This window comes from Prionailurus bengalensis, chromosome B1, assembly GCF_016509475.1.
Source record: "Prionailurus bengalensis isolate Pbe53 chromosome B1, Fcat_Pben_1.1_paternal_pri, whole genome shotgun sequence".
Classification (NCBI taxonomy): Eukaryota; Metazoa; Chordata; class Mammalia; order Carnivora; family Felidae; genus Prionailurus; species Prionailurus bengalensis.
The window spans coordinates 147,047,789-147,066,284 of NC_057344.1; the positions used below are offsets into that span (position 1 = coordinate 147,047,789).

General features: G+C 34.7%; 1 protein-coding gene across 8 annotated transcripts in view; it reads left to right on the forward strand.

Moving 5' to 3' along the window:
* ANKRD17 (ankyrin repeat domain 17) overlaps positions 1-18,496 on the forward strand; it is a 164,599-nt gene that overhangs the window by 82,003 nt on the left and 64,100 nt on the right. For all 8 annotated transcript variants that reach the window (XM_043572493.1, XM_043572494.1, XM_043572497.1 and 5 more), the window contains exons 3-10: positions 6,159-6,315; positions 9,929-10,076; positions 10,322-10,469; positions 11,623-11,856; positions 14,509-14,603; positions 16,546-16,783; positions 17,806-17,997; positions 18,375-18,484. In XM_043572493.1, the coding sequence (XP_043428428.1) occupies positions 6,159-6,315; positions 9,929-10,076; positions 10,322-10,469; positions 11,623-11,856; positions 14,509-14,603; positions 16,546-16,783; positions 17,806-17,997; positions 18,375-18,484 (1,322 nt within the window). The remainder of the gene's footprint in view (positions 1-6,158; positions 6,316-9,928; positions 10,077-10,321; positions 10,470-11,622; positions 11,857-14,508; positions 14,604-16,545; positions 16,784-17,805; positions 17,998-18,374; positions 18,485-18,496) is intronic.

Here is an 18,496-nt window from a genome sequence, read left to right on the forward strand (position 1 = left end):
AGAAGGAGACACAATCTGAAGCAGGCTTCAGGCTCTGAGCTGTCAACCCAGAGCCCGACATGGGGCTCGAACCCACAAACTGTGAGATCATGACCTGAGCTGAAGTTGGACGCTCAACCGACTGAGCCACCACCCAGGCACCCCATAAGAGCAGTGTTTTAATTAGAGATTATATACATAGTCAAAGATTTGGCACCATATATATAAAATATAAAGGAAAAGAAATTCTAAATCTCTGTGATTGTTAAAAAAAAATTTTTTTTAACATTTATTCGTTTTTGAGAGATAGCATGAGCAGAGGAGAGGCAGAGAGAGAGGGAGACACAGAATCTGAAGCAGGCTCCAGGCTCTGAGCTGTCAGCGCAGAGCCTGACATGGGGCTTGAACCCACAAACCATGATATCATGACCTGAGCCAAAGTCAGATGCTTAACTGAATGAGCCACCCAGGCGCCCCTCTATGATCATTTTAAATAACCATAAATAACCAGATTTCCCTCCACTTTAATTTTTCTAAAGTGTATATAAATATATTGTGAACCTTAATTGATCATTTTTTTAGCATCCTGATTTGCTATACAGTGTACATGCAGTACATGCAAATTGCTACTTTATTATATAGCATAAAACCAACCTACTACTATTTGGTAATCCTTTCAATAAATATCTTGTAACACAGCATCTAAATATTTGAAGCACTCATGGTTAAATTTGATTTCTATCCTGAGTAAAATTATAGAATGGATTATTAAAGGGATCTTGACCAAATACAAATGAAAACATAGTAGGGGCACATGCAAGGTTCTGTTCTGGAAGATAGAAAACTATTTGTACAGAATAGTTGATAAAGAATGTTAGCATTTGCCAGAAATTTGGTGTTGCTCTGGGAGTTTATGTGAGAGAAATGAGATATGTGAAATTATTTGAAAATGTGTTGTAAGAGGAAAAGAGAATGTTTGTTCTGAAGATGGGAAACCTCAGGTTGAATATAAGAGGGATATTTGTTTTTGTTTTTGTGCTCCCAAGAGGCAGAACCAGATTGAAAAATGCTACATGAAAGTAGATTTCAGCTGATGAAAGGAGTTACTACTAATGGAGGAAGAGTTCCTTTTCATAGGATACTAATAGTTGCCTCATTTTCTCATTTCTGTATTTATTACCATTTTTTCCGTTTTTTCTACAGTAGCTAGCCTCCCCCCTCCCTCCCTTCCTTCCTCCTCTTCTTCTCGTCTCCCTTTCTCCTTTATTTCTTTTTTTAAATGAAATATTTTACATGTAAACCCAGAGGGAATACCCATCATCCAGCTTAAACAGCCATCAGTGCGTGGACAGTCTTGTTTCATCTTAATTTGTTACCACGCTGCTGAGATCCCCTCCCTCTCCCCTCCATGTTAATTTAAAGCAAACTAAGCATTATATAATTTCATATATAAATACTTCAGTATATACTGCAAATTAAGACCTTTAAAAAAAATAACCAAATACCATTGCATATAAAGAAAAAAATAATACTAATTCCATCATTATTGCCAAATACCCTGTCAGTGTTTCGATTTCCCCACTTGTTTCATAATGGTCTTTTTTAGTTGGTTTATTTAAATTAGGATCCAAACAAATTTTTCATTTTTTGTATAAGTTTTTAAATTCCAGTATAGGTAATATGTAGTGTTATATTAGTTTCAGGTATACAATACAGTGATTCAGCAATTCTATACATAGTCAGTGATCATCATGATAAGTGTACTCTTAGTCTCCTTCACCTATTTCATATTTACATATTTTTGTATGTAAAATTATACGTGTTTTTCATGTTAAAGTTTCAAGTTAATTTGAGTTCTTAATTGTTAACAGGTTCCTTCTTCCTCTTCCCCCCCCCCCCACTTATTTGTTGAATAAATAGATTTTATTTGACTCATTTTATGGCACTTGTGCATGTTGTATTTCCTGTAAATCGGAATTCAGATCCAGATATTTGACCAGATTCAAATTCATTTTGGCTTTGGCATGAACAGTTATTCATGGTGTATGTATTTCCTGTGTATCACAGAACCACTCTTCTGGTTTCATTTTTCATGGTGTAGAGATTGATCATGGTTTAAGTATCCTGAGAAAGTATGCCTGAAAAATAAGAGTTTTTGATTCTGCCTGAAAGTGCCTTTGATGCTGTCCTCATACTTGATGGTTTGACTACATATAGAATTCTAGTGTAAAAATAACTTTCAGACTATTGAAATTATTACTCCATTGTCTCCTAATTTCTGGTGTTGCAGTTCTGAAAGTTAATGCCACACTTATTTATAGTAGTCTGCTATCTCTGCAACTTTTCCTATGTCTTCCTTCTCCATATCATTAGAATTTTCGGCATTTAAAATTTTGCTCACATTTTGAATATTTTGGCTGCCCTTTACATTTCGGATTTTCTACAAAAAAAGTCTGTTTTTTTGTTTTTTGTTTTTTGTTTTTTGGTTTTTTTTTTTTAGTCAATAGCATAGCCATAAAAAGCTACACTGGAAGGTATATGTGCATGTTTTGTCAACTGGTGGGTTTCACTATGCAGTATTTATTATATATTGTAAGTGATATATATTATATAATTGGTTTACTATTACAGCACAACAGTTTATTCTAAACATAGTGGCATGACATTTACTATTCCTTAGTTTCTGTAAATAAGACATATGGGCACACAGTGTGGCTAGATTTTCTTGCCCAGAGTCTCAGGGGCTGAAATCAAGGTATCTGCTGATGAGTAGAGTTCTCATCTATAGGCTGTAGGAGAAAATCTGCTTTCAGGCTTATTGTTGTTGATAGGAGTTGTAGGACTGAGATCCTGATTTCCTGTGGACTGTCAGCTGGGGCTGCTCTTACCTTCTTGAGGTTGCCCTCATTCTTTAACATGTGGCCCAGTCCATCTTCATGCCAGCACAGTAGAATCCTTCTAATGGTAAGAATCTCTGATTTCCCTTTCTCCAACTAGCCTAGAAAAGCTTTGTTTTTCATGGGCTCATGTGATAAGGTCAGTCTCACTCAGATAATATTCCTGTCTTTAGGTCAACTGTGCCACATTATGTAACCTAATCATGGGGATAAAAGCTATCAAATCCACAGTCCCAAGACTGTGAGTTCACAGAGGGAGTTCACCAGAGCTGGGTAATCTTGGGAACATTGTAATTCTACAATGTACACAGTGACTTGGTAGAGACCCTTTCATTTCTTTGAAAACTCCCCAAATGTCAGTATCTTTAAGTGTTTTCTCTGGGGTTTTTCAATTTCTTGACAGAGACATTTACCAGTTTTTGTCTGGTGAATGATAAACCTGGCTACCTGAATTTTGGGAGCTTAGAGTGGGAAGAGGCTGAGGATCTCACTGTTTGACATGCATACACTTATTTAATCTTCATTTCCATTTAGTATAACGTCTCTTTCTTATCTGTATCTAATGACTACTAATCCTGGGCCTTTCTGGTTGGTTTCTATAGAGAACAATCATCTGGCTGTGCTGTTTGGGAATGGAGTCTTTGAGTGTTTGCTTCTCACAGTGTTCAGCTAGTCTCTCTGTATAATGACCCAAGCCTTACCCCTGTATCTGGGACCTGTACTTCCTGAGTCCTGATGGGCTGATCACCTTGTTTCTCTTTTGATATCTATGTTTCTGTTTATTCTGTTCTGCTAAGTCCATTACTTCTCTTTTTTTTTGTCTTCATAAGTGGGAATTAGGTTGAGTAAGTCTTAGGGACAAAAGAGAAAATAATTATCTTAAAATCAGAAATGTAGGTAATTTTTCAATGTACTTTTTCTCTTCTGTATTTTATGTAGCCTATACTGTCTTATTAGGACATTTTTGGTCACAAGTGACATGGTTCTGTTGTTCAGTTGATTAAATGTTAGAATTGGGAAAGAATCATTTGACCACATCTTTTCTGATTTTTGATCTTCATTGATTAATATTTAATAACTGGATAAGACCAGTAAAAAAAGGATCATCATAATCCAGAGTAGCTACAATGAATTCATTTTCAATCAGTGTGTTATTTGAAGGGTTACCATTTATATCTTAGGTTACTTCCTACCTAGTTATATTTAATAAAATGGTTATCTTTACTTATGAAGATATGAGAAGATAAAAATTTAATATGGAATATTTTGTTTTCACTGTTCTTTCTTTTTAAGGCAGTGGTTACTTTCTACTAATCCAGATATATCCTCTTCCCTAGTTCTCTTGCTGTTATTGACAAATAATTGTTATATAACTGATCTGAATTGGCTAAAAAATTGGAGCTATTGTCTCATGTGAAAATGCATCTGTGGCTTTGGTTTCTATAGTGTTAGGATACTTAACTAATCATAAATATCTTAATAAATACTACTATAGCAGATTCAGACTATGGATTTTATTTTTAGTGACACAAATTATATAGTAGGTATCAGTTTTATCAGACTGAGACTGTCTTTATTCCTTGCACATCTTGATTGTAACACATACCAAATTTGATTGCTCTGACCATTTGTTATATCTAAAATCATAAAGGTTTCCTGCCAGAATTATTTTTGGTTCTATAAGATGTAGTATTTGATATCTTGGGTTTTTCAGAAAGAAAAGGAGATAAGTATAAACTTTTGTAAACTTTATTATTTTTTTTTAATTTACTAAATGTTTATTTATTTTCATTTTTGAGAGAGAGAGAGACAGTGTGAGCATGGGAGGGGCAATGAGAGAGGGAGACACAGAATGTGAAGCAGTCTCCAGGCTCTGAGCTGTCATCACAGAGCCTGACGTGGGGCTCCAACTCATGAACCGTGAGATCATGACCTAAGCCGAAGTCAGATGCTCAACTGACTAAGCCACCCAGGCACCCCAATTTTTGTGAATTTAAACACAAACTTATGTGATGTTCTTAAGCCCTTCCAATGTGAAAGGATATGTTTATTATTACCATTTGAGTGGTTTTTTTTTTGGATTGGTGTCTTAGTTAATTAGTTTGCTTTAAAACCTGTGACAGTGCTTCTTGAACTTTACTGTGTCTCTGAATTGGTTGGGGATATTTTTTTAAAAATGCAGGTTTTGGATGAGTAAATCTTCGGGCCCAAAATTCTGCAGTTCTAACATGCTCCCAAATGACAGCAATGCTTTTTGTCCATGTACCACATGTTGAGGAGCAGTGATCCAAAATATCTAGGTGTTTATCTTCAAGATGGAGCAGATGTTTTTAATCCTGGCTGTGCATTAGAATCTTGGCACTTTAAAAATATATGTATGCCTAGGCCCCACCTCTTACTTAATACATCTTTAGATGGAGGAGAGCTTAGCATCTGTATTTTTGAAAAGCTCCGCTGAGATGGGCAGCCTGGATTAAGCACCACTGAGTTAGAATAGTAAAGGTTAAAGATAAATTTGCTTTGTAGTGATATCTGGAAAAGCAGTACATTATATTCATGCAGGTGGTTACTAACCAGTTCTGCTTTTGAATTTGTTTTCTTTTGGTGTTCTGAATGATTTTTAGATATGATTTTGAGTACATGTAATAAGTTATAGATGTAATTTGAAATAAATAGGTGCTTATATAAAGGTTATCTTTTGTATGTATGGCCTATTATGTCTTGTTAGGCCATTTTTGGTCACAAGTGGTAGTAAGCCACCTAAACAGTCTTAAGCAAAAGTGGGGATCTACCGAAAGTATGGGGATTGTTCCGATTCCTGGCACTAAAATAACGTTATCAGAACTCTGTTTTCTTTATATTTCTCTGCCCTCCTCTCCTCTAATTGACGTATTTTGTGTGTTTTTTTTTCTCTGTAGTCATGAAAGTGGCCAAATAGCTCATCACTCACATCTTAGCAATTTAGTAACCTTTGAACATATAGGTCCTACCAAACCAATGCAAAAGTCTGAGTGAGGACTCCTAGTTGTTCCAGCATAGGCCAAAGACCCATTTCTGGCACCAGAGAGTCACAGGGTCAAGCACTTACAGACCACATGGAAGGAATAAGATTATTAGAGAATTGGAGAACAGTGATTTCCCAAAAGATTCCAGGCAGACAATATATATGTCAAGTGTAACATTTGAAGGTTGTTTGCTAACATATATAGAGTTAAGTAACTTGACTTTTGCTTTGTTTCTTCTTTTGGGTGTGTCCATATTGGTGTGAAAATAATATAATAGGAATAGGCAAATTATCTACGGCTGATGGTAAAGCCTTTGCAGATCCTGAAGTGCTTCGGAGGTTGACGTCGTCTGTTAGTTGTGCGTTGGATGAAGCTGCTGCTGCACTTACCCGGATGAGAGCTGAAAGCACAGCGAATGCAGGGCAGTCGGACAAGTAAGAACATTTTCTCTGTGATTGATATAAAAACGTTTTCTTAAAAGTAGCTAATGTTCACTGAGCTTTTATTTTGTGCATGGCATGGAAGTATATGTGAAATACTATATGTGATATCTCGTTTTTACTCACATAAAGCCCTAAAGCAATGGATTTTGTTTTTACTCTCATTTTACTCATGAAAAGCTCAAGGGAAGCAAATAACTTAATCAAGATCAAATAGCTGACAAGTGGCAAAGCTCAGACACCAGTGATGCAAGACTGACTTCTTAGCCAATATGTTATAAAAGAGCTTTTGCTTATTTAATAGATTTTGTTGTCTTTTAATGTTTTGGTGACAAAGAAATAAATGCTTTCTAATTAGTCATCCCATTTCTAGTTCATGTGCATTGTTCTGACCATTTTATTTTATTAAAAAAAATTTTTTTTTTAATGTTTATTTCTGAGACAGAGAGAGACAGAACATGGGTGGGGGACGGGCAGAGAGCGAGGGAGACACAGAATCAGAAGCAGGCTCCAGGCTCTGAGCTGTCAGCACAGAGCCTGATTCAGGGCTCTAACTCACAGACCGCAAGATAATGACTTCAGCTGAAGTCAGATGCTCAACCGACTGAGCCACCCAGGCGCCCCTGTTCTGACCATTTTAAATAGCAAAGTTTTAATTTATTTGTTTTATGAATGTTCAAGAAATATCATGGATCTAGTTCCCATAATTTGAATGTAAGTGAGTCCCAGGGATTTTATTTTTGTATCCCCTACAATTTCTTTTCTATAGTACTTTATAGTTACGGCTCAGTGAATATTTTGTGACTTTGCTATTTTAAGTTTTTCTGGTGATCTCACTCAATAAAAATCATACCATCTCATATATAAAACCAATTATGGATAATATATGAAAAATGGATATAAGCTTTAAGGAAGCAAATGGAAAAGAATTATTAATATGTTACATTTTTTTGATTACTCAGAGGCTTGTTTTCCTTTAATTAAAATGAAGCCATTTTATTTATTTTAGCAGTTGCCTTTAACCAGTTGAGAAAATGGGAGTATTCTTTTATATATGGGTTTAGAGTGTAAAAAATAGCATTTAAGGATTGTCTTTTGGGGCACCTGGGTGGCTCAGTCATTAAGCATCTGACTTTGGCTCAGGTTGTGATCTCAGGGTTCATGAGTTTGAGTCCCATGTCAGGTGAGCTTGAGCCCCACTTTGGTGAGTCCCACTTCTCTCTGCCATCCCTCCCCAACTCTTCTCCTGGGATTCACTTTCTCTCTCTGCCCCTTGCTCACTTGTACCCACTGTCTCTCTTAAAAAAAAAAAAAAAAGGGATTGTCTTTGTATAATAGTGTTTTTATGTAACATCTTTTAAGAGCATGAAAAAGAAGCTGTATAGTATTAACAAGAAAATTTGCTGTTTCTCTTGGCTCTGTATTCATCTTCATTGGTTTAGATTTTTGTGTTTTTATTAATTTACTGTTCTTCTCATAGATTGACCCTCTTTCTTTTGTTAACTTCAAGTTCTGTTTCTTAATTAACAGTTTTACTACCCTGTAATATTATTGATATTCTCTTAAATATGGTGCCTGTTTAGACTGTCAAGAAAGAAAGTTAAAAGCACCTTGAAGAGTATATTAAGGCTAGTTCAAGCAGGAAATAGAACAGAAAAATAAAAAGTCACTGATTCTTTGGCATTGAGTATATTAGAAGAACAGAGCATGTTTGTGACAATCATTTATTCAGCAAAGCTTGAGAAATATAGTGGAGTGCATTGATGTTATATGCTAGATTTTATTAGTTAAGTGTGGTGCCATGTGCCAGATCTCATAAGTTTGAAATTCGAACTGTTGCTACAGTAATTCCTATAAGCTTGTTTTAAAGCTAGCATACACATATGGAAATGTCTGAATGCAAGCCTGAATGGGATAGTAGAGTAGGGTGTGGGTGTGCCTGAGGAAGAAAGAAAATATAAGAGTCCATGTGAAAGAGAGAAAAGATGTTCTTACTCAGAAATGTCTTGTAGGAAGGATTTGTCTTACATTTGTTTAAAGGTAATAGAGAACACCGGGTCTGAGGACTGTTAGTGTCCTTTAAAATGGGAAATTACGAGACAAGGACACTAAGTGTTGTTCAAGACATTGACGTAGGTAAGGGGACAATACAGTTAACAAGTAAGTAAAATATGTAACATGGCACACGATGATGAGAACTATGGGGAAAAATTGAATGGGAAAGTGCCAGGGCAATGTTTGGGGTTGGAAGTCATGGTGCATTTTTAAGAGTAGTCAAGGAGATCCTCCCTTAAAAGGTGGCATTTTAGCAAAGACCTGAAATTGGTAAGCTGTGTCTGAGAGGTCTTGCCAGAGGAACAGCAAATACAGGTATCTTAGAGTTGGAGCTTAATTAGCATTTTTTATGAAAAGCAGGAAAGCCAATCAGTGTGGCTAAAGTGGAAAGAATAAGAGTGATGAATAGGTGATGAAACCAGAGAGGTAAAAAGTAGGAGTGTGAGACCCTACCACTGGACAGATCTTGTAAGTACTTTGGCTTTTAGTGTGAGATTGGAAGCCAAATGGAGGATTCTGAACAGAAGAATGCCATGATATACTTTCCTTTAAACAAGATCTCTCACTCAGGCTGCCATGTTGAAAGAGTCTGAAGGAAAACAAAGGTAACAGCAGGGAGACTGTTCAGGAGACTTTGCCATTAATCCAGGCTAAACATGATGTTCTTGAATCTGGGTGGCAGTAATAATAAAGGTATAGAAGAGAGGTTCCATGGATGACTTCAGTACCAGAAGTGACAGGACCTTGAAAAGGATGATATAAGAATTGACTTATATTTGAAATAAAGAGAATGTTAATTAAGAGCACTGGATTTAGTGTTTTTCTTTGGATGGATTTTATCCAAAAATAGAATTTTTTAGAAATGTCCATAGTTGGAATTATTTTGGCAAGTTTATAGGGCAAACACTTTACTCTCAGTCTAATTTTCTGTTGTTCCACTTTTTCTACTTTCCTTTTGCTTGAATTTAGCATTTGCCTCGCCTGGGTATTTTTCAGATTTCGACTAAATATGATACATAAGTAAATACTTCAAAAAAGAATTTCCTTATCGTTTATCCATATTTTACTCAAAATTATATGCTTGTAACTTTCCTGTCTGATTTCCCTTTAATTGATGGAAGGATTCAAGTAGACCTTTATAATTAGTATAAGTTTTACCTGTTTTATTAAATACATTTTTATTAACTTTTATATAAGTTTTCTCATGACCAAGCAAAAAGGAAGTATAATTATTACCTGTATCTTGTTCATGTGATTTTCCATAAATTTTATGTTTTAGAATTTTGGGTTTTTTCCAGTGATAGTAAAGTGGACTTTGTACTTCAGTGCATAGCTATAAACATCTTATAATGTTGATAATTCTAATTCAGTGAATTTTATGAGTAGATTTTAGTGAACTGAGTCATTTTCAGTTTTCTGTTTCTTATGGATCATATTGAAGTGATCATTCTTGTTTAGCACGACTGTCCAGATTAACCTCAAAAACCAATACTTACGGTGTGTAATTTTTAACATTTTTATATGCTGATGTTATAATATTCTTCCCTAATAGCCGCAGTTTGGCAGAAGCCTGTTCAGAAGGAGATGTAAATGCTGTGCGAAAGTTACTCATTGAAGGGCGGAGCGTAAATGAGCACACTGAGGAAGGGGAGAGCCTCCTTTGTTTAGCTTGTTCTGCTGGATACTATGAGCTTGCACAGGTTTGTAGTATCAAAATAAAGCACATGGGCTGTTTTTGTTTTTGTTTTTTAATCTAGCCTACTTTGACAAGAAATAATAAAATAAACTCAACCATTAGGCTCATTTCAACAAATTTTTGTTAGATACATGTTGTGGTTATGGGCTCTGACTATAAATCACTAGGTAGGTGTTAACGTAAACATGTTCCACATGTTTTGATGAATATATTGTTTTCTAATATCATTTAAACTTTTTCTTTCATAAGGTTTTGTTGGCAATGCATGCAAATGTGGAAGATAGGGGAATCAAAGGTGACATTACACCTTTAATGGCTGCTGCTAATGGAGGACATGTCAAAATTGTGAAGTTGCTGCTAGCTCATAAAGCCGATGTCAATGCACAGTCTTCAACAGGTTATTCATGTTTCTTCTTTCAGTTTTGTTAAATATTAGCACCTTTTGGTAATAACTATGTCACATGAAAATCATCATTAGTACAGCTTTTGCAGTGCTCTAATTATGAAGTACTGCACATTTTCCTAAGTGTATGCATTAGATTTAAAGTATAGAAATATTTTGAATAAAGTTTCTCTTTTGTGTCTGAGGATGATTACTTGGCCTTTTGAGGTTCTTTTAGATTAAATTAAACTCTGGCCCAGTTAGAAGGACTACCCTCTTGGAAATGGGCTATAGTTCTTCAATCCAGGGTTCCTATTTTTCAGGGAAGAAGGGAAGGGAGGATAGGGAAAACAAGAAGGATATGGAACAAAAGGCAGGTCTATCATTGTCTACTGTTACTAAATTGTGGCCTATAGAAAAAAAAAATTATGAAAACATTGTGTCCTACAATGGACATGACTTTAGTTTAAACTAACTTTATTTTTTTCTTCAAACTTAGGCATGGATGGATTTATATAAAACTTCTAAAAATTAAATGAAAATATATTTTGTGCATCTTCATGCAGGATTTTCAAATTTGTTAAATAATTGAAAGAATTTTTATGATCTTATAGGTTCTGGTTGGAAGGGGTTTAGAAATCATTATTTTACCCAGAAGGTTTATTTTTTCCCCCTGTAACACAGGAGATTTTTATCATCAAGAAGGAATGTTTTTGAAATTATGTAGCTTTGATCAGTTAACTGATAATTGAATTTGTAGGAAATCAAATATATATAATTAAAAGGAACAGTATGAGATGTACCTATATATGATAAATAATTATCCTCCCAACATAAAGCTTCTGAAACATTTCTCCAATTAAGGTTACAATGAACATAACTTTTTTTTTATATGAAAAGTTAGTTTCAGAATTGCTCAGTTCTTTGATAACTCTACAGTCGTGTTAAGTGTGTCTATTTTCCATATATATTTGACCCTGATACTAAATGGAAAGAATTGGGAGTTGATTTCAGTAAGATAAAAGGCAATGGGAAAGGAATGATATATATTTTCTAAATTTATTAAAATTATAGTCTCCCATTTCAGTTTTCTTCCTGATGCTAACTAAATCAGGATCTTTTTATTTTGATATTTTATGTTAATGTCTTTTTGTTTTTCTTAAAATAGGCAATACAGCACTTACATACGCTTGTGCTGGAGGCTATGTAGATGTTGTAAAGGTGCTCTTGGAATCCGGTGCTAGTATCGAGGACCATAATGAAAATGGTCATACTCCTCTTATGGAAGCTGGAAGTGCTGGACATGTGGAAGTAGCCAGATTGCTGCTAGAAAATGGGGCTGGCATTAATACGCATTCCAATGAATTTAAAGAGAGTGCCCTTACATTAGCTTGTTACAAAGGTACGGTATAAAACATTTTTTTAAAACAAAGTTTTTAAGTACATGAGATGACAGTTATTTTATATAATAGAGTTTTTAAATTAAAAAGCAAATTAAGAGGTGGCAATAGAATATGGTATGTAATTAACCTAAAAGGGTTTAAAGTGTTTCAGAGTTTAATATGTAAAATTTTAAAATATAGACTTAATATAAATATATGTCAATGAAAAATGACTGTTACATGATTCAGTTGTTTTATCAGAAACAGTTACTTAATTTTAATTATGCACTGTACTTTTTAATGGTTTTTGTGTCAGAATATTTTTCATGGTTCACACGAAAGAATCCTATTGACTCCAGAAGTATTTAGCCTATAAATTTAAACGTAAATACAATCAAAGTAGCTAGAATGATCCATTAATAGGAATGTTCTTAAGCTATTTCTCATGATACTAAGAAGAAAGGAGAAAAATTGAAGAGACTAGAGGAGATTTGAGAAATGAAAAGTGGTGTGAAGAGAGTTTGAATTCTAAAGAATTCTAGAGTATCGTCAATACATTTCATAAAGTTAGAAGGAAGAGCTGGTTGAAAGTGAGAAAAACACGTACCCATACCTTTGTATATGTATATGTATATGTATATGTGACTATAAAAGGGGTATGTGATATTTTAAATGATGTCAATCAACCTGAAAATATTGGTAATACAGAAACATACCCTCCTTTGAGAGGGCAAGACAATTGTCTGGAAAGTGTCTTGGTCTTCAGCTAGTTAATGCTCTAGATTCTAGATTCTAAAAAAGATAACCACAGAGCCAATACTTCTCAAAGTCTACCTTTTTGACAGATAAATGGCTATTAACTAAGGAACTTTTTAAAAACCAAATTTTATGTCTGCTTTCATACCATCTGCAGCTGTGTCATCTTTGTATCATAAAATAAGTGATAATCTTGACCATTAGGTGTCAAGAAACAGCACTTACAAGGCAAGGTACAGAGTTCAAGGAGGCACTTCCTCTCAATGGCTGAATCACTTCACCCACCAAGCTTGTGAGAGAACACTTCCTTAAATTTTACACCTAGGCCCTTGATTGCCCTACCCTAGTACTGGCTCTGGTGTTGTTTTGTTTCATTCTATTTTAGAGTGGCCAAGGTTGTGTAAGGTCATCTGGAAAAATTTCCTTTACAAACAATGGTTAAAATAACCCTTAAATACATACATGACTAAAATATAAGTTAAATGTGAAAATATGCTCTATCTAAAGTGCTTTTGATTGGTGTTAACAGAGCTTCAGGTAAGGATGGTTAGGAAACACAGCTGAGATCCCTTACTTCCCTAGTACTGTTTGGTAATTAGGCAGAGGCTTATGTTCATTGGGAGGAGAGGAATTAAGCCTTGGGACAGCCTCTCCAGGACAGGCTGATTGATTGGGTGGCTCTCTCCCCTTTTCACAAATACTTTTGAACCCGGAACTGGCTGTTTTTACCACTTAGTCCCAGCTGGCCAGAAGAGCTTTGAGACCGGGCTACATATAACTACTCTTCCCTCTCTCCTTTGCTTATAGCCCCACCCTGCTTTCCAAGGGGCGTCTGAGGTTGGGGCTTGCAGGCTTTAATTAGAAGCTGGATATAGAACTGAGCTGGTGGAGAACATCTCTGCTACTTACAAGGAACCATGGACCCTCTCCCTTTCCTCTAATTTTGGGTGAGGTCTTCTAGGACATAGATTGACAAGGAGAAGATGCGGAAGGGATAGAACTCAGGCTGAGACTGAACATTGATGTGGATCTTTGGGAAGGGAGAATGACAGAGAGGAAAGGGAGGGAGGTAGGTAGCAAAAACAAAATACGGCAGATGCTAAGTTACTTATTGTAGTTAGTTTTAATTGTTTATGATTTTACCATCTGCTCCTTCCCCTTGGTCCTGATTGAGCACTGACTGCAACTCTTAACAAACAATATTGGAAAAAAATTAAGTCATTTTTCTGTTGTTACTTGCATAGTGTCTGAAGTCCTTGTCTTTTTAACTACTTGTAAGATGTCTTTATTTGAACTGAAGCATATGGTTTATTTGAAACTACATAAATGTAAATACAAGGGTAAGAGTGTGTGTGTGTATGTATATATTATGTACACATATATGTATGTGTGTGTGTATGATATCTAAATAAATGCGTAAGTGTAAACTAAATGGTGTGGTTTTGAAAATATTTTTTTATATATACAGTTCCCAATTTACAGGCAGATTGTTCTTAAAAAGTCTGTGAGTTAGTAATTGAAACTTAAAACACATTTCCTCATAGAAATAACTTCAATTATTATTATCCCAGGCAACTAATTCACAAAAGCTAATTTGTTCCATACCATAAATAGAGCATGCCTCAGCTCTTAGAAAAGGTTATAGAAGGGATATTTGGGGTTTTAGATTTCAGGGACATCTTTGCTCAGTTGCATTGGGGTTGTAGTAGCGGCAACAGGGTGTAAAAAGTAGAAGAGCAAGAATCACTTGTATAATTTATGTGTGACAGTTGAGGGTGGCTTGTAGCTGACTTTAGTGTTATGCTTATAAATTTATTGCTATAAGTTAAATATAACTTTTTAAAATACTGTAACTTTTTCTTACATTTTTTGGAATAATAAAATATCTTATAATAATCTTACACATTTTGGTTTAGGACACCTAGAGATGGTGCGATTTCTTTTGGAAGCAGGGGCAGATCAAGAGCATAAAACAGATGAAATGCACACTGCTCTAATGGAGGCTTGCATGGTAAGACTGGTGAAATACATACATGAAATGTATCTGTATATTTCATAAAGAAAGTGCTAGCGTATGTTGGGGACCTTATTCTTGAGTTCAAAGATTTGTTTATTATAGATTTATTGTAGAACAGAACCTCAGCTATCTGAATTGTGACCAGTGTTCAGAGCCAGTTGTACAATATTAACTTCTACTAAAGATGCTTTCTGGAGCTTTACCAGAACTACTTTTATTTTCCTAGTCTCCCATAACTATGCTGGTTTTACATAGTTGGGACAAAAAGCAACTATTTACAAAATTGATCAAGGATATTAAGAAGAATATAAACCACAAGTATGCATATAATACTAAGCATAGCAAATACATCAAACCAAAAATGTAACTTCTGAAAAATTTGAAATTAGAGTGTTATTTGTGTAACATAATTCCCCCTATATGAATGGTGTTTTCTGAGCTTTTAATTCCTTTGGTAAGAACTCTCTTTTTAGAGTTTGTACTTAAGAACAGGTAATAATAGTCCTCTTAAACTTTTGTATCTCAGTATATGATTTGTGGCATAGAAATGGATCAGAATAACATTGTAGACAGATTTACGAGAAAAACATGCCAAAGATGGAAAAAGGCACCAAATGAATTTAAGTTTCTTATTTCAACTTCCCTTCAGAGAATGATTATTGAAAGGATGTTAAATTTTAATTACTAATTTTTAAAAATATTAGGTAACTAATTAAAACCTGAGTTATCTTTGTTTTCTTTATTGTCATGCTAATATTTCCTTTAGTAAATTATCCTTTGAAGAAACACGAGTTTTCTTTCAAGGTCTTAAGTTTCCATCTGTTAAAATTAGGATAATATCCTTCTCTCGGGTTGTTGTGAGGATTAAATGGTATAATGCATATAAAACACATCAGTAATATCCCCATGATAAGGAACTTAAAACATCCTTGTGACCACTAGATTAGAAAGTATATAGATTAAGAAATTAAAATAGAGCATTTTGTAGACCTAATCAGTACGTACTGGAAGTGTTATAAGTAGATGAAAGATATTAGTAGTGGCCCGACATTTCAAAGCTTGCTAAGAGAATGGGGTTTTAAACTGGACTTTAAAAGAAATGTAGGAGTTGACTATATATGGAGGTAGAAAATTCTGAGCCGAAGGAAGGCAAAGTAACCATTGTAATGGGGCATTAAAGTTGTGTAACATGGCAAGCACAGAGGTAAAAATGGGTGTGATGTGTACAAAAAAAGATGAAATGTCTGTGAGGTAATATATAGAAGGAAAATTTATATTAGAGGTTAAAAAAAAAAAATTAGAGTGTCTTGGAGTTGCCAGTAGTTAGGAAAGCTGTTGGAAAGGGAGACCAGCAAAGGGGACAGAAGATAGAGAGAACTCCTTTCTCTTTTAATTTTTACTGGCATTTAAATGTTGAAAAACAAAAGGAAGTACCATCTACATATTGTGTTCCCTTTCCCCTAACACATTATCTACAATTCTCTACCTTCTCCAAAAAATACTGCCAATTTTTTTCCTGCCTAATCAAAAGTTTGCTTCTCTTGAAGGTTTCGACGAAAATTGTACTTTCCCTTTCTAAACTTTATCTAGTTAGCATTTAAGTATATACCATGAGGTGCTGATGTTATTTCATAGTAGTCTTTTGTTTCATGTACTTAATGTCTTTTTTTCCCCTAATGGTTATTAAGCTTCTTCATTGAAGGAAGGTATTATTTTTCTACATGTTTCATAGCCTCAACCTCTATTTCCCCATCTATGCCACAGAAATACAGATAGGTCTTAATTAATACTTGATTTCTCATCTGCTAAATGTAGATTTATTATTCTTATTTGACTGTCAGTAAACCTTCATTGTACAGTAATTGAGAAATCTTCATATTTTTAACAATTGTTTTTAATGGTGCTGATTTAATTTTTTTAATTGCATTGCAATTAGGATGGCCATGTTGAAGTAGCTAGGTTACTTCTTGACAGTGGTGCCCAAGTGAACATGCCTGCTGATTCATTTGAGTCACCATTGACTTTGGCTGCATGTGGTGGGCATGTGGAACTTGCGGCTTTACTTATTGAAAGAGGAGCTAGCCTGGAAGAAGTCAATGATGAAGGTTATACACCACTGATGGAGGCAGCTCGTGAAGGACATGAAGAAATGGTGGCATTACTTCTAGGCCAAGGTAACCAAACCAGTGAAAACAGTAAAGCATAAATGTGTAAAACATAACATTATAATAGTACAAAACTGGGTTTCTGTATTTTCTCTTTCTAGTAGATATGTAACAAGATGTTGTCACAAAAACAACGTATTTGCTTTGAAAATAGCTTCCATACTGTGCTAAACAAAATCAAATAGACTGCTTTAATATAGAACTTTTCAGGCATCATGTGCTTTGTGAATATAAGCAGAGAACTGGGGGTGAGGTAGGGGTGTAGATTATGTAGAGGCATATATGAGATTTGACATTTCTCAAAGTGGTATATTGAGAGAATTTCTCTTGGGGCAGGATACCTGTTAATAAATATTTGATATATCTAGGGTTTCATGGGACACAGTATGGGAAATCCTACCATAAGGATGAACTTGAGGAGAACGTAAGAATGTATTTGTAAGAAGCTGTAAAAGAATCGGCACACAGTAGACTTTTCTTTTGAGAAAAGTGAAATGGTTACTTTGCGGTATTAAGCCATATTCAGTTTAGAAGTAATCTCCTATCTCTCTATATATTTGTAGCCAAGTTTTATATCTCTTTTAGTAGTAAGGTTTTTGTTTGGACAAATTTAAGAGGAGTGGAACATTAAAAAAAGCATATTGGCTATAACTTTAAAAGCAGAGGTATTGTAGCACACTTCTTAGGTTTGAATCACAAGTTTCTAACCTTCTGTGCCTGAATTTAGTCTTCTGTAGGGTTGCTGTGAAAGTTTATATATCTATATCTGTAGATATAGATATATAGGCACACTTATGTGCCTTCTGGCTGAATAAATCTTACTCCAGCTGTGTGCATCAAATGTAGACTCGTGGATGTATTTTTAATAACTTTTTCTTTATTCGTACTGCCTCTCAGTAGGGGAGAAGCACTATATTTAGCAAAATAATATAAATGTTTATTTTTGAAGTATAGTTTATTAGGAAACAATCATGTTTTGCTTATCTCTGGAATTAGTGAGTTCCTTAAAATAATTAGAATTTTCATTCTAGGAGCAAATATCAATGCACAGACAGAAGAAACTCAAGAAACTGCCTTGACTCTGGCTTGCTGTGGAGGCTTTCTGGAAGTGGCAGACTTTCTAATAAAGGCAGGAGCTGATATAGAACTAGGGTGTTCTACCCCTTTAATGGAAGCTGCTCAAGAGGGTCATTTGGAGTTAGTTAAATACTTATTAGCTGCAGGTAGGCATTTTTGCATTTGGAAAGAGTTTTTTACATGATATATCCAAGTAAAAATGTTATAATGCAAGTAACTTTTTTCTGATGTTATGATACACTGATTGTGTGTTTAAAAATGTGGTAAAAAGTTGTGGTAACTTTATAACTAATTTACCTTATTACCGTTTGAAGCATCTGTAGCTTTAATTTCAAGCAATAATCTATTTCTGATTTTTTTTATTTTTTACTTTTAAAGATGCTGTCAGTCTTCTTTATTTCTAGAAATGGATGACTATTTTGTCTAATTTGAAGACATATGGCTTATTTAGAAATTTCTGTGTCCATCATTTATGTCTTACAATTCTTTTATTAAGTCTCTGTATTGTTTAATACTACTATAGGAGCTAACGTTCATGCAACAACAGCAACAGGGGATACAGCACTAACATATGCCTGTGAGAATGGTCATACCGATGTAGCAGATGTCCTACTTCAAGCAGGAGCAGATCTGGTAAACTATGTC